At 34.5% G+C, this 13723-nt stretch overlaps 1 protein-coding gene across 2 annotated transcripts in view; it reads right to left on the bottom strand.

Moving 5' to 3' along the window:
* The window catches only part of DPY19L2 (dpy-19 like 2), an 84497-nt gene that overhangs the window by 26064 nt on the left and 44710 nt on the right, over positions 1–13723 (bottom strand). Inside the window, exons 13-15 of one of the 2 annotated variants that reach the window (XM_032871777.1) lie at positions 10510–10590; positions 3139–3240; positions 1386–1457 (exon numbers count right to left, since the gene is read on the bottom strand). In XM_032871777.1, the coding sequence (XP_032727668.1) occupies positions 1386–1457; positions 3139–3240; positions 10510–10590 (255 nt within the window). The remainder of the gene's footprint in view (positions 1–1385; positions 1458–3138; positions 3241–10509; positions 10591–13723) is intronic. The other variant, XM_032871786.1, reaches the window with a different exon arrangement.

Below are 13723 nucleotides of genomic sequence, written 5' to 3'. Positions count from 1 at the left end.
AGAAGTATTCTTGAGGAATAAAAAAATAAGCCACAATGGGACAAATAAAAAGGAAGGGTTTATATGGAGACAGAAAAGTGTTACACTTTAATGGGTACAGGGAAGGGGACATGTCTACGCACACGTGTGTGGGCATATGCAGCAAATGCACAAAAATGCCTTTTAATGCATATGCATGGTTTGAGCTGTGGTGTGTTTAGGAGCTAGTACTATGTTTATGAGTCGTGGGTCTTAATTTTATGAAGATAGTAATAGTGGATCTAGCTGTCATCTTCTCCCATGTTAGCGATATCCCCACTGAGTAGTTAATTCCTGCATTAGCTCCTCTAAGTGGAGCCTTCAAAGAATAGCACCATTTGTCATGATGGAACAGAAACAGGCTAGTGGAGAGTTAGGTGGAGCCAAAGGGACACAGTGTGTAGTTACCCATTTCTTCTTACTACCCCAATCCTCTTTCCAAGTGGTCTCTAGGGAATTGGGTCAAAGGAGAAACCACAGAGATGTAGAGGCAGATGCCTTTCTCACTCAAATTGTTCACATTTTATGTGAAAACACAGGAATGAGAAATGTGGGAGCTGGAACTATAGAGAGAAGAAAAGCAATTTGACTTTAAATAAAGAAAACCAGTTTTAACAGGACCACACCCGGTATAGTAGTAGAGAAATGTTATTGCTATCTACTTGAAGGTATAAAATAAATACATACTGACTTAAGACAACCTCTAAACAATATAAAGATGGTTCAAAAATGCTAAAAACAAAGACCCAGTGTCTTTAGCTAGAATTTTTACACTACTCCCAGACCAAGAAAATCTACCAGAGGTATTTTAGAACATTATTCCTTTTATCATAGTAATACTTCTTTTGTTGGGAAAATAAATAGAATACACAATGTTTTAAAGAATTTCTATACAAAATTCTCCTGTGCGTGTCTTAAAATGGATCAAGATTTGCTTGAATGTGCTTTATATTCAGAAGATACTGAACTGTTGTTTTCCTTTCACAGCTCCTTCGACAATTTTAATTCTTCAAACTGTGCGATTATTTGCTTGAAGCCCACCAAGACTGTAAGTTCCAAGACAGGAGAAGACCTGTTTTATTTGTCCCAGTGGACTAACACTGTGAATGTAGTTCATGGTACATGGTGGGTAACTGATTTCTTTTGAAAGAATAAGAATATCCTTTCTGATGAGGCTTTCTAAAAAACTCATATAATAATTTTTAAAAAACCATATAATACTAAATAAAGAGAAAGCTGAAAAAGAAATTTTTTAAGGGGGTATGGATTCCTCCTAAAAATAAAATGGAATTCCCAGTTATTAGCATTAATGCACTATAGTCCTTATCTTGTACCCAAAAGCAAGTGAAAAAATTTTTTAAAAATACCTTTTTAAAGATAAAATAAGTAATCGTCATAACAACTGGAAGCAATAATGTCTTTGTATATCTCAATGGAGTCTGAAATAAAGCAAATTATTCAAAATAGTCATTTATTAAATTTTACAGTAAATGAGTAAAAATCTGTCAAATTGAGTATCACAATGAAATTTTTTTTTCTTTCTTTTTTTTTTTTAATATTTATTCATTTGACAGAGAGAGACACAGCATGAGGGGGAACCCAAGTCGGGGGAGTGAGAGAGGGAGAAGCAGGCTTCCCGCTGAACAGGGAGCCCGATGTGATGGGGGGCTTGATCCCAGGACCCTGGGATCATGGCCTGAGCCGAAGGCAGCTGCTTAACCACTGAGCCACCCAGGTGCACCTTACAGTGAAATTCCTTAAAGGTAAAAATGTTTTTGTCATTAACGTTATATATATATTTATCAACCTTCATCTTCTACTACAAGAATAAAAATTATAAAAAATTATATAAATGTACCAAAGATTTTAACAGTAAAAAACATTAAACCAAAAATAAGCTATGTCTATTATTTTTTCCTTTCTTTTGGTTTTATCTTTCTTTTATTTACATAATATTAATTCTTAAATTTTATGTTTACTCATCCCCAGACCCTACATTATCATTTCCTGAGCTGCAAAGTTCCATTATTTTCATTGGTGAAACTAGAACAAACAAGGAAGAAAGCCAGTCTATGTAATAACTGTAAATATGAGTAAGCAATAAAATAACATCAGCAGCTAAATAATTCTCATGACCCATTATTGTGGTCTGAGTGATTTACCATGCCACTGAATTAAGTACTTCTTGAAGGCAGGAACCAAGACATTTTCCTCCTTATAGTCAGTCCTACAGCAAACTGCCTCACAGATAAATAAATAGTACTCATAATAGTTTTTGAGTGAATGTATGACTGGTTGGATAAAAAAGAGAATAATGTATGATTAGTAGTATACCTTTCATGGCAGCATCTTGTTAAAATTTTTTTATAATATTTAGAGTGTTAAGTGAAATAAAACTAAAGTTTCTAAAAATCAAAAGAGAATTTGGATTTGAGCAGGTGACCTAGATTATTAAAAGTAATTGAACTGTATGGGGCACCTGGGTGGTTCAGTTAGTTAAACATCTGCCTTCGGCTCTAGTCATGATCCCAGGGTCCTGGGATCAAGCCCATCATGGGCTCTGTGCTCACTGGAAGTCTGGTTCTTCCTCTACCTCTGACCTGCCCCCTGCTCAAGCTCTGGCTCTCTCTCTTCTCTCAAATAAATAAATTAAAAACAACCTTTTAAAAAAATACATGAAAAATATATTTATGTTAAATATATTTAAATATATTTATATTAAAGTATTCAAATATATTTAACAAAAATATATTAAATAACATAAATATATATTTTACATATTATAGAATATGAAATATATAATATAGAATATAATGTATACAATATAATATATAGTATAAATATAAATTATTTATATTGAAAATGTATTAAAAAAATGAAAGCAATTGAACTGTGGATCAGAGAGTATGTTCAGCACTCTTCCTGGATTATCTCACTTAATCATCATCAATAACTCTTTAAGATAGAAGTTACTATATGACTAATAAAAGTTATAATAAAAAAATGATAAAGTTGGATGTCTCTGGACAAAAATTGTGAGTTTCAGACTAAAAGGAAAATTCAAGGGCAAAAAACTATCATACCTGTAGAAAAGGAAAAAAATCAAAAAAACATTCATACCGCTTTTTCCATGAAGTCAAATTCAGGAGCACAGGTGTAAATTAAGGTATCAAAATCTGTATACCTTAGGATTCTGGCTGCTATAAGGTCACTCAAGCGAATCTGGGAAGAAATAAAGTAAAATAAATTAAAATTACCCTAGGAATTATGGTCAATAATAATTGATTTGTTTTATTAGTAAAGTCTACAAAGGAGATAATTCAAGGTCCACAGATGCCCCTCAAAGAAAATTTTTTAAAAAATCCATGAACTATACATTCCTATGCACTGAATTATGAAGAAAACTGAAAACAAAGGGAAATACCACAAGAAATGAAAAGAAGAATAGAGGTCAGAAAAAATTAAACAGAGATGATAATATAAAGAGTGAGCTAAGACCAATACTCACTGAGCAGAAACTACCATGCAGTTAATCATGAGATTTTATAATCAGCATTCATTAAGAAGGAAACTATCTCACATAACCCTTTCACTACATATCACAAATCATGATTAAATTTTCTATGTGTTGTTATTTTCTCAAAGTCTCATACACTGGTTACAATTTTTGGTGCTTGTTCAATTTTTCAGACATACACTCAAGCCATTAAACATAAGAGCTATTCATCATAAGAACAGCAACTACAAACACTACTTTGATTTAGTTAGTTAATTTCCAAGGCCTTTGAAATAAACATCTCCAACCAAACTCAATGTAGAACTCCTATTTTCTACTGATTATTTATTACCTACTGTCAGTGAGACAATTATTTTTCTACTGCATTCTCAGAAGTCCAAAAAAAAAAAAAAGAAGAAAGAAAGAAAGAAAATATCTGGAATGTAAACCTTAATTCAAATTATTCTGCAGGAACAAAAATTATTTTATATCAAATGTAACAATTGTCTGGGTTTTCATTTATTCATGCTTCCCTTAACTATCAGTAGCAAGGATAATTCAGACTTTTCTAATTTGAACTAGGCCTGATGATTGATAATAATTTAATTAAACCACATTCATTTCAAGTCTCAAAACTGTCACATACAGGAATTCACTTAAGAGTACCAAGAGTGTGGGTCACGCGGGGAGGAGTCAAGATGGTGGAGGAGTAGCAGACTGAGATGACATCAGTTTGCAGGAGTTCAGCTAGATAGTTATCAAACCATTCCAAACACCTACAAACCCAACAGGAGATTGAAGAGAAGAAGAGCAGCAATTCTAGAAACAGAAAATCGACCATTTTTGGAAAGATAAAATGACAAGGTGGAAAAACTCACCACAAAAAAAAGAACAAGAGGCAGTACCGAAGGCTAGGGACATAATCAATATGGACATTGGTAATGCATCCGATCTAGAGTTCAGAATGACGATTCTCAAGGTGTTAGCTGGGGTCAAAAAAGGCATGGAAGATATTAGAGAAATCCTGTCTGGAGAAGTAAAAGCCTAATATGGCAAAGGGAACAAGCATCAAAATCCAGGACACACAGAGAACTCTCCCCAAAGTCAATAAAAATAGGTCCATACCCCGTCATCTAATAGTAAAACTTATAAGTCTTAGTGACAAAGAGAAAATCCTGAAAGCAGTCTGGGACAAGAAGTCTGTAACATACGAGGTTGAAAATATTAGACTGGCAGCAGACTTATCCACAGAGACCTGGCAGGCCAGAAAGAACTGGCATGATACATACAGAGCACTAAATGAGAAAAACATGCAGCCAAGAATACTATATGCAGCTAGGCTATCATTGAAAATAGAAGGAGAGATAAAAAGCTTCCAGGACAAACAAAAACTAAAAGAGTTTGTAAACCCCAAACCAGCTCTACAGGAAATATTGAAAGGGGTCCTCTAAGCAAAGAGAGAGCCTGAAAGTAGAAGACCAGAAAGGAATAGGGACAATATACAGTAACAGTCACCTTACAGGCAATACAATGGCACTAAATTCATATCTCTCAATAGTTACCCTGAATGTTAATGGGCTAAATGCCCCCAATCAAAAGACACAGGGTATCAGAATGGATAAAAAAACAAAACCCATCAATATGCTGCCTACAAGAAAGTCATTTTAGACCCAAAGACACCTCCAGATTTAAAGTGAGGGGGTGGAAAACAATTTACCATGCTAACGGACATCAAAAGAAAGCTGGGGTGGCAATCCTTTTATCAGATAAATTAGATTAGAAGCCAAATAATAAGAGATGAGGAAGGACACTATATCATACTCAAAGGGTCTGTCCAACAAGAAGATCTAACAATTTTAAATATCTATGCCCCTAACATGGGAGCAGCCAACTATATAAACCAATTAATAACAAAATCAAAGAAACACATTGATAATAATACAATAATAGTAGGGGACTTTAACACCCCCTTCAACGAAATGGACAGATCATCCAAGCAAAAGATCAACAAGGAAATAAAGATATTAAATGATACACTGGACCAGATGGACATCACAGATATATTCAGAACATTCCATCCCAAAGCAACAGAATACACATTCTTATCTAGTGCACATGGAACGTTCTCCAGAATAGGTCACATCCTGGATGATAAATCAGGTCTTAACCGGTATCAAAAGGTTGGGATCATTCCCTGCATACTGTCAGACCACAGTGCTTTGAAGCTAGAACTCAATAACAAGAGGAAACTTGGAAAGAACCCAAAAACATGGAGGCTAAAGAGCACCCTACTAAAGAATGAATGGGTCAACCAGGAAATTAAAGAAGAATTGAAAAAATTCATGAAAGCAAATGATAATGAAAACACAACTATTCAAAATCTATGTGACACAGCAAAGGCAGTCCTGAGAGGAAAATATATAGCGATACAAGCCTTTCTCAAGAAACAAGAAAGGTCTCAAACACACAACCTAACCCAACACCTAACGGAGCTGGAAAGAGAACAGCAAAGAAAGATTAAACCCAGCAGGAGAAGAGAAATAATAAAGATCAGAGCAGAAATCAATGAAATGGAAACCAAAAACAAAACAAAACAAAACAAACAGTGGAACAAATCAATGAAACTAGGAGCTGGTTCTTTGAAAAAATTAATAAGATTGATAAGCCCCTGGCCAGATTTATTAAAAAGAAAAGAGAAAGGACCCAAATAAATAAAATCATGAATGAAAGAGGAGAGATAACAACCAACACCAAATAAATAAAAACAATTATAAGAACATATTATGAGCTATGATACGCCAGCAAATTTGACAATCTGGAAGAAATGGATACATTCTTAGAGACGTATAAACTACCAAAACTGAACCAGGAAGAAATAGAAAACCTGAACAGACCCATAACCAGTAAGGAGATTGAAACAGTCATCAAAATTCTCCAACAAACAAAAGCCCAGGGACGGATAGCTTCCCAGGGAATTCTACCAAACATTTAAAGAAGAATTAATACCTATTCTCTTGAAACTGTTCCAAAAAATAGAAATGAAAGGAAAACTTCCAAACTCGTTTTATGAGGCCATCATTACCTTGATCCCAAACCAAAGACCCCATCAAAAAAGAGAATTACAGACCAATATCCTTGATGAACAAAGATGTGAAAATTCTCACCAAAATACTAGCCAATAGGATCCAACAGTACATTAAAAGGATTATTCACCACAACCAAGTGGGATTTATTCCTGGGCTGCAAGGTTGGTTCAACATCCACAAATCAATCAGTGTGATACAATACATTAATAAAAGAAAGGACAAGAACCATATGATACTCTCAATAGAAGCTGAAAAAGCATTTGACAAAGTACAGCATCCTTTCTTGATCAAAACTCTTCAAAGTATAGGGACAGAGGGTACTTTTCTCAATATCATCAAAGCCATCTATGAAAAACCCACAGCGAAAATCACTCTCAACGGAGAAAAACTGAGAGCTTTTCCACTAAGGTCAGGAACACAGCAGGGATGTCCATTATCACCACTGCTATTCAACATAGTGCTAGAAGTCCTAGCCTCCGCAATCAGACAAAAAGAAATTAAAGGCATCCAAATCGACAAAGAAGAAGTCAAACTATCACTCTTTGTAGATGATATGATACTTTATGTGGAAAACCCAAAAGACTCCACTCCAAATCTGTTAGAACTCATACAGGAATTCAGTATAGTGTCAGGATATAGAATCAATGCACAGAAATCAGTTGCATTTCTATACACCAACAAGACAGAAGAAAGAGAAATTAAGGAGTCGATCCCATTTACAATTGCACCCAAAACATAAGATACCTAGGAATAAACCTAACCAAAGAGGCAAAGAATCTTTATGAGAAAACTATAAAGTACTCATGGAAGAAATTGAGAAAGACACAAAGAAATGGAAAAATGTTCCATGCTCATGGATTGGAAGAACAAATATTGTGAAAATGTCTATGCTACCTAAAGCAATCTACACATTTAATGCAATCCCTATCAAAATCCCATCCACTTTTTTCAAAGAAATGGAACAAATAATCCTAAAATTTATATGGAACCAGAAAAGACCTTGAATAGCCAGAGGAATGTTGAAAAAGAAAGCCAAAGTTGGTGGCAGCACAATTCCAGACTTCAAGTTCTATTACAAAGCTGTCATCATCCAGACAGTATTGGACTGGCACAAAAACAAACACATAGATCAATGGAACAGAATAGAGAGCCCAGAAACAGACCCTCAACTTTATGGTTAACTAATCTTTGACAAAGCAGGAAAGAGTATAGAGTGGAAAAAAGACAGTCTCTTCAACAAATGGTGTTGGAAAAATTGGACAGCCACATGCAGAAAAATGAAACTGGATAATTTCCTTACACCACACACAAAAATACACTCAAAATGGATGAAGGGCCTCAATGTGAGAAAGGAATCCACCAAAATCCTTGAGGAAATCACAGGCAGCAACCTCTTTGACCTCAGCCACAGCAACATCTTCTTAGAAACATCGCCAAAGGCAAAGGAAGCAAGGGCAAAAATGAACTATTGGGACTTCATCAAGATCAAAAGCTTTTGCACATCAAAGAAGACAGTCAACAAAACCAAAAGACAACTGACAGAATGGGAGAAGATATTTGCAAATGATGCATCAAATAAAGTGCTAGTATCCAAAATCTATAAAGAGCTTTTCAAACTCAACACCCAAAGAACAAATAATCCAATCAGAAATGGGCAGAGAGCATGAACAGACATCTCTGCAAAGAAGACATCCAGATGGCCAACAGACACATGAAAAAGTGCTCCACAGCACTTGGCATCAGGGAAATACAAATCAAAACCACAATGAGATACCACCTCACACCAGTCAGAATGGCTAAAATTAACAAGTCAGGCAATGACAGTTGCTGGAGAGGATACGGAGAAGGGGGAACCCTCCTACACTGTTGGTGGGAATGCAAGCTGGTACAGCCACTCTGGAAAACAGCATGGAGGCTCCTCAAAAAGTTGAAAATAGAGCTACCCTATGACTCAGCAATCGAACTACTGGGTATTTACCCTAAAGATACAAATGTAGTGATCCGAAGGGGCACATGCACTGTCTGTTTATAGCAGCACTGTCCACAATAGTCAAACTATGGAAAGAACTTAGATGTCCATCAACAGATGAATGGATAAAGAATATGTGGTGTGTGTATATATATATATGTGTGTGTGTATATATATATATATATATATATATATATATATATATATATATATATATAATGGAATACTACACAGCCATCAAAAGAAATGAAACCTTGCCATTTGCAATGATGCGGATGGACCTATAGGGTATTATGCTGAGCAAAATAAGTCAGTCAGAGAAAGACAATTATCAGATGATCTCCCTGATATGAGGAATTTGAGAGACAAAGTGGGGGGGAGGGGTTGGCGGATAGGGAGGGAAAAAATGAGACAAGATGGGATCGGGAGGGAGACAAACCATAAGAGACTCTTAATCTCACAAAATAAGCCAAGGGTTGCTGGTTGGGAGGGGAGTATGGAGAGGTGGTTGCGTTATGGACACTGGGGAGGGTATGTGCTATGGTGAGTGCTGTGAAGTATGTAAGCATGATGATTCATAGACCTGTACCCCTGGGGCTAATAATACATTATATGTTAATTTTAAAAAAAGACTATAGAAAAAAAAGAGAGAGAGTACCAAGAATGTGTGTGTATGTGTGTGGAGGTGTGAGTGTGTGTGTAAGATTTGTAATCAGTTGGGTGACAATGTGGAATATGTCAATATGGCAGAAAAGAAAACCATAGACCAAATCAACATAAATAAATAACTTAGGAGGCTTCAGTAAAGTTTACCATAAAATGTAGAGCCCCTACAGATTCAAAAGTTAGGAACAGAAAGGGAAAGAAAAAAGGAAAATGTGTCAGACATACCAGAGAACAGCAGCAACAAAAAAAAAACCTAATGAATCATCATGCAGAGATAGCAATAAATGATGAATAAATTCTTACATTTTGAAATTTTATTTAACCTCAACATGCAAGTAAGCTCATTCTCTTGGAGAGTGATAGCACTTTACCATTCAGTGAGTAAGTAACATAATCCCTGGTTAAAGGTGAAGAAACTTCAGCATTACACAGCTTCCTAACTGGACAGTACTGGATGAAGTGCATTCCAGAGTAGATTACTGTATGATACACTCATGTACACTCATATCCAAACAATAAGTGTGAAGAATCAAAAGTAAATTCCTGCACTGTTTTCTGTTCACCTGAACCAATTAGCTAAGTAGGGGCTTTGGTTTGACAAAGGCTATTCTGTAAGACACTGGCTTTAAAACACACACCACACATCAAGGATGGGTCCATATATTTTCCAGAAGTTGAAAAGATAAAGAATTTTTAACATTTCCCATTTTCCTTTTATATTACTAGAAAACTTTTAAAATATCAAGTCACATCTTAATTTTAGTCTGTAATTATATACCTATAAAATGACATTGAGATTGTGAGAGTTTTATATTTCAAAGTGGAGTACAAACTTCTCATATGTTAACATTTCCAATAAATGTACAATTTATTATTTTAAACAAATGATTTTTTAAAAAAGATTTTAAAGTAATTTACACACCCAACATGGGCCTGAACCCACCTTCCCAACAAGAGTTGTACACTCTACTGAGTGAGCGAGCCGGATGCCCCTATTTGTATTTTAACTGAAATACAAACACATAACTACTTAAGATATTATTAATATTTTTCCTGGATAGCTAAGTCAGCATTTTTTGCTAGTTTTTTCTTAGTGGGTTGAAAAGATCATTGAACTGCACGGTTTTATTACTGACTCAGCCAATAAAAACCCCAGGTCTTTGAGGAAGGCACTTAATCTCTATAAAATAAATAGGTAAAAATAGATGGTTTCAAAGTTTTCATCTATCTACATATTTGCAGGAGTTTTTATGCTTTAACTAGAAAGTACTTACATGATCTGAAACACCTAAGATTTTAGATGTCAGAAATTTCAAAATAATTGTTCCACACAACCAAGCACAACCTTGAATCAGCTAGAAAATAAAATTATAGTACAAAAATTAAAAATTACCCAGTTAAAATATTTAATTATATCAACAAATGTTACAGGAAAATTTTAATCATGTAAAGAATATTAATGATGAGGTCTAAAAAAAAGATAGAAAATTCTGTTTACAAAGGCAAAGAACTAGAAGAGATGACACTGTTATAAAATATGTAACAACCCTAGAGTTCTACAAATTCTAAAGGAATATTTTTAAAGTTGTTTCTTTTCAATTTCTGTGGAAAAAGGATCTATATGCATGTTTCCAAATATTATTTCTAACTGAAAGTTCTTTTTTCAAAAAATAGGATTAAATTATAAAAAATTCTTCTATCAGTCTTTTGGAAATATATCCCTCTTCAAGAAAGGAAAATTTGAAAACTTAAGCTTTTATTTTAAAGAGAGAAACAGAAACTAAAACTTACGTGGGGTTCTGTTTATTTTTTGTTTGTTTTTTGGTTATCCTTGATTAGAAAAGAGCACAAGTGTGGACTTCTAGATAACCTGAGGAAAATTATAGTGGCCTAAATCCTAATCTTTCCACACTTATCCAACAAGTAGAACAATGCAACCACAAATATTAAAAACAGGTAACAGTACAACTTCAAATTACCTGTAAATAGAAAGAAACACCATATATAGCAAAGTTGAAACTCAAGTCCTGATCTAAGCCTTTGTAGAGAATGAGGGCTCTCAAAACCATATGGAAGAGGAAAGAGGGAAATGAGTTCAAATTTGTTCAAACTGAACTGAAATAACTTTAGAAAAATAAAGTCCACTTTATGTGTGAGAAGACTGGAGAATGGGTTATAGAGCAGGGACTTAAAGTGTTCAGTATAAAAATACCGATCCCAGAAAGGCATTACTTTTGGAAAGAGAGGAAGGGGAAAGAAAAAGAGAGAAACCCTCCAGGATAGTTTGTGAAAAAGGAAATAAGCAAGAAGGGAGAATTAATTATCCAGAAAAATAAATGGGGATCAAACAAAAGACAATCACTACTGTCACTAAAAGATGAATTTTGTTACATTAACAAAAAAGGCTGCACCTAGATTAAGAAAACATCTGCTCTAACCACAAAATAATAAGGTGAAAGAGATCTACAATAGCTATAATATAGCTTCTAAAAGAAGTTAAAAAAAATGAGTCAAGCATATCAGTTTATGATCTTTGCTCCAATAAATTAAAATCTCATAAAGCAGAAAAAATCTACAATGCAGAATTAAATGTTGAGTTACATAAGCTCAAATAAGCATTCAGAGAGGTTAAAAAAAAAAAAAACAAGAAAAACTTGAAAATTAAGGACAGAAATGGACACCCCCCCAAAAATTGAGAATACTTAACTAAATATAGAAAATAAATGGAAGAAGAGGAGAAAATGGGGCACCTGTGTGGCTCAGTGGGTTAAAGCCTCTGCCTTCAGCTCAGTTCATGATCCCAGGGTCCTGGGATCGAGCCCCGCATGGGGCTCTCTGCTCAGCAGGGAGCCTGCTTCCTCCTCTCTCTCTGCCTGCCTCTCTGCCTAGTTGTGATCTCTGTCAAATAAATAAATAAAATCTTTAAAAAAAAAAAAAAAGAAAAGGAGAAAACCATTGAAAAATGAAGACAATCTCAAGGTAATAAAGGAGAAGAGATTCAAATAAAAATTCAAAAAGAGCATTGAGGACAGAAACCCCAGGGAATAAAAATGAGATTAAAGAAGGTAGTAAAAGAATCAGAGAAAGTGGCAGAAACAGAGGACAGGCAATGTATTTACAATTAGAGTACCTGAAAAAGAAAAGCTACAATCCAAGAAAACTTCTTAGACATAAAAGATCTGAATTTACATTTGGAAAGGACCCACCATGTACTGACGAAATTGATCAGTATGGTAAACTACCTCAAGGTATTGCCTAGTAAAATTTAAAAATGAAGAAAAATTCCTTAACACTTCTAGTCACAAAGTCCACATAACTTAGAAGGGCAAGAGAATTTGGTCTGCATCATATATGTTAAAAAAAACATAAAAGCACATCAACGGTGTAGAAGCATTTTCAAGACACTCGAGAAAGTAGAAACCAGGAACTTTATATCTAACACAACAATCATTCAGGTATAAAGATTATAGAAAACTAGTTTCAAGCATGCAGTAACTGAGGAAATAATCTTCCTGATTATATAAAGAAAGTTAAAAATTAAAGAGTACCATGGAATGAAATATGGAGAGAAATAGTAAATACAATAAAAATATACATAACATTTATGATATTAATAAAAATCTTTAAATTCTCACAAAGCAAGACCCTCCCTGTGCTGTACAAAGAGGTACAGAAACAGATTCAAAGAGGTGACAAAGACAAGAGTGACCAAAGCAAATAAGGAATCATAGTTTATAATCCTGTCATCACTGAAGTTCACACCAACAAGCATTAGATATAAAACATATTTTGACATTAAAAGACACTTCATGAAGAGAATGTGTATGAACATTTATCCACTGAAAAACAGTCTTTATAAAGCAGAAGTTACTAGACATACAAGGAGAAATAGAAACACACTAATACCTAAAGATTTAAATTTACTTTTTCAATACAAGATAGGTCATGGGCAAATAATACATAAAGCTGTAACAGAACAAATTTTCTTAGTTTTCTTTCATCTGAGAATGTCTTTTATTTCCCCTACACTCCTAAAAGACACTTTCACTGGATGTGTAATTTGTGGATAACAATTCTTTCAGCATTTGACAAACATTTTGCCATCTCCTTCTGGCTCCATAGTTTCAGATGAGGTTACCGTAATCCAAATCTGTTTTGCCTGATAGGTAACACATTGTTTCTCTGCCTAAATTTAAGATTTGTCTTTAATTTTCAGAAATTTAATTATGATGTGCCTTTGCGTGGATTTTGTTGGGTTTATCCTACTTGGGATTCACTGAGTTTCTTCACTCTGTAGATTTAGGTCTTTTATCAAATTTGGAAAGTCTTTAGCCTTTACTTATTCAAGATGTTTTCAGTCCCACTCTCTTTTACCTCTCCTTGTGGAATTTCAATGATATGAATATTTAGATGTATGTGTGTATATGCATCTATCTGTCTATCTGTCTATCAGCAAGGACAGAGTGGTAGCAATGAGGATACTCAGCA

This window comes from Lontra canadensis, unplaced genomic scaffold (assembly GCF_010015895.1).
Source record: "Lontra canadensis isolate GAN:19392208 unplaced genomic scaffold, GSC_riverotter_1.0 scaffold2, whole genome shotgun sequence".
NCBI lineage: Eukaryota > Metazoa > Chordata > Mammalia > Carnivora > Mustelidae > Lontra > Lontra canadensis.
Note: the sequence above shows the minus strand (reverse complement) of the source record. Positions and strands in the feature narration are given on the sequence as shown.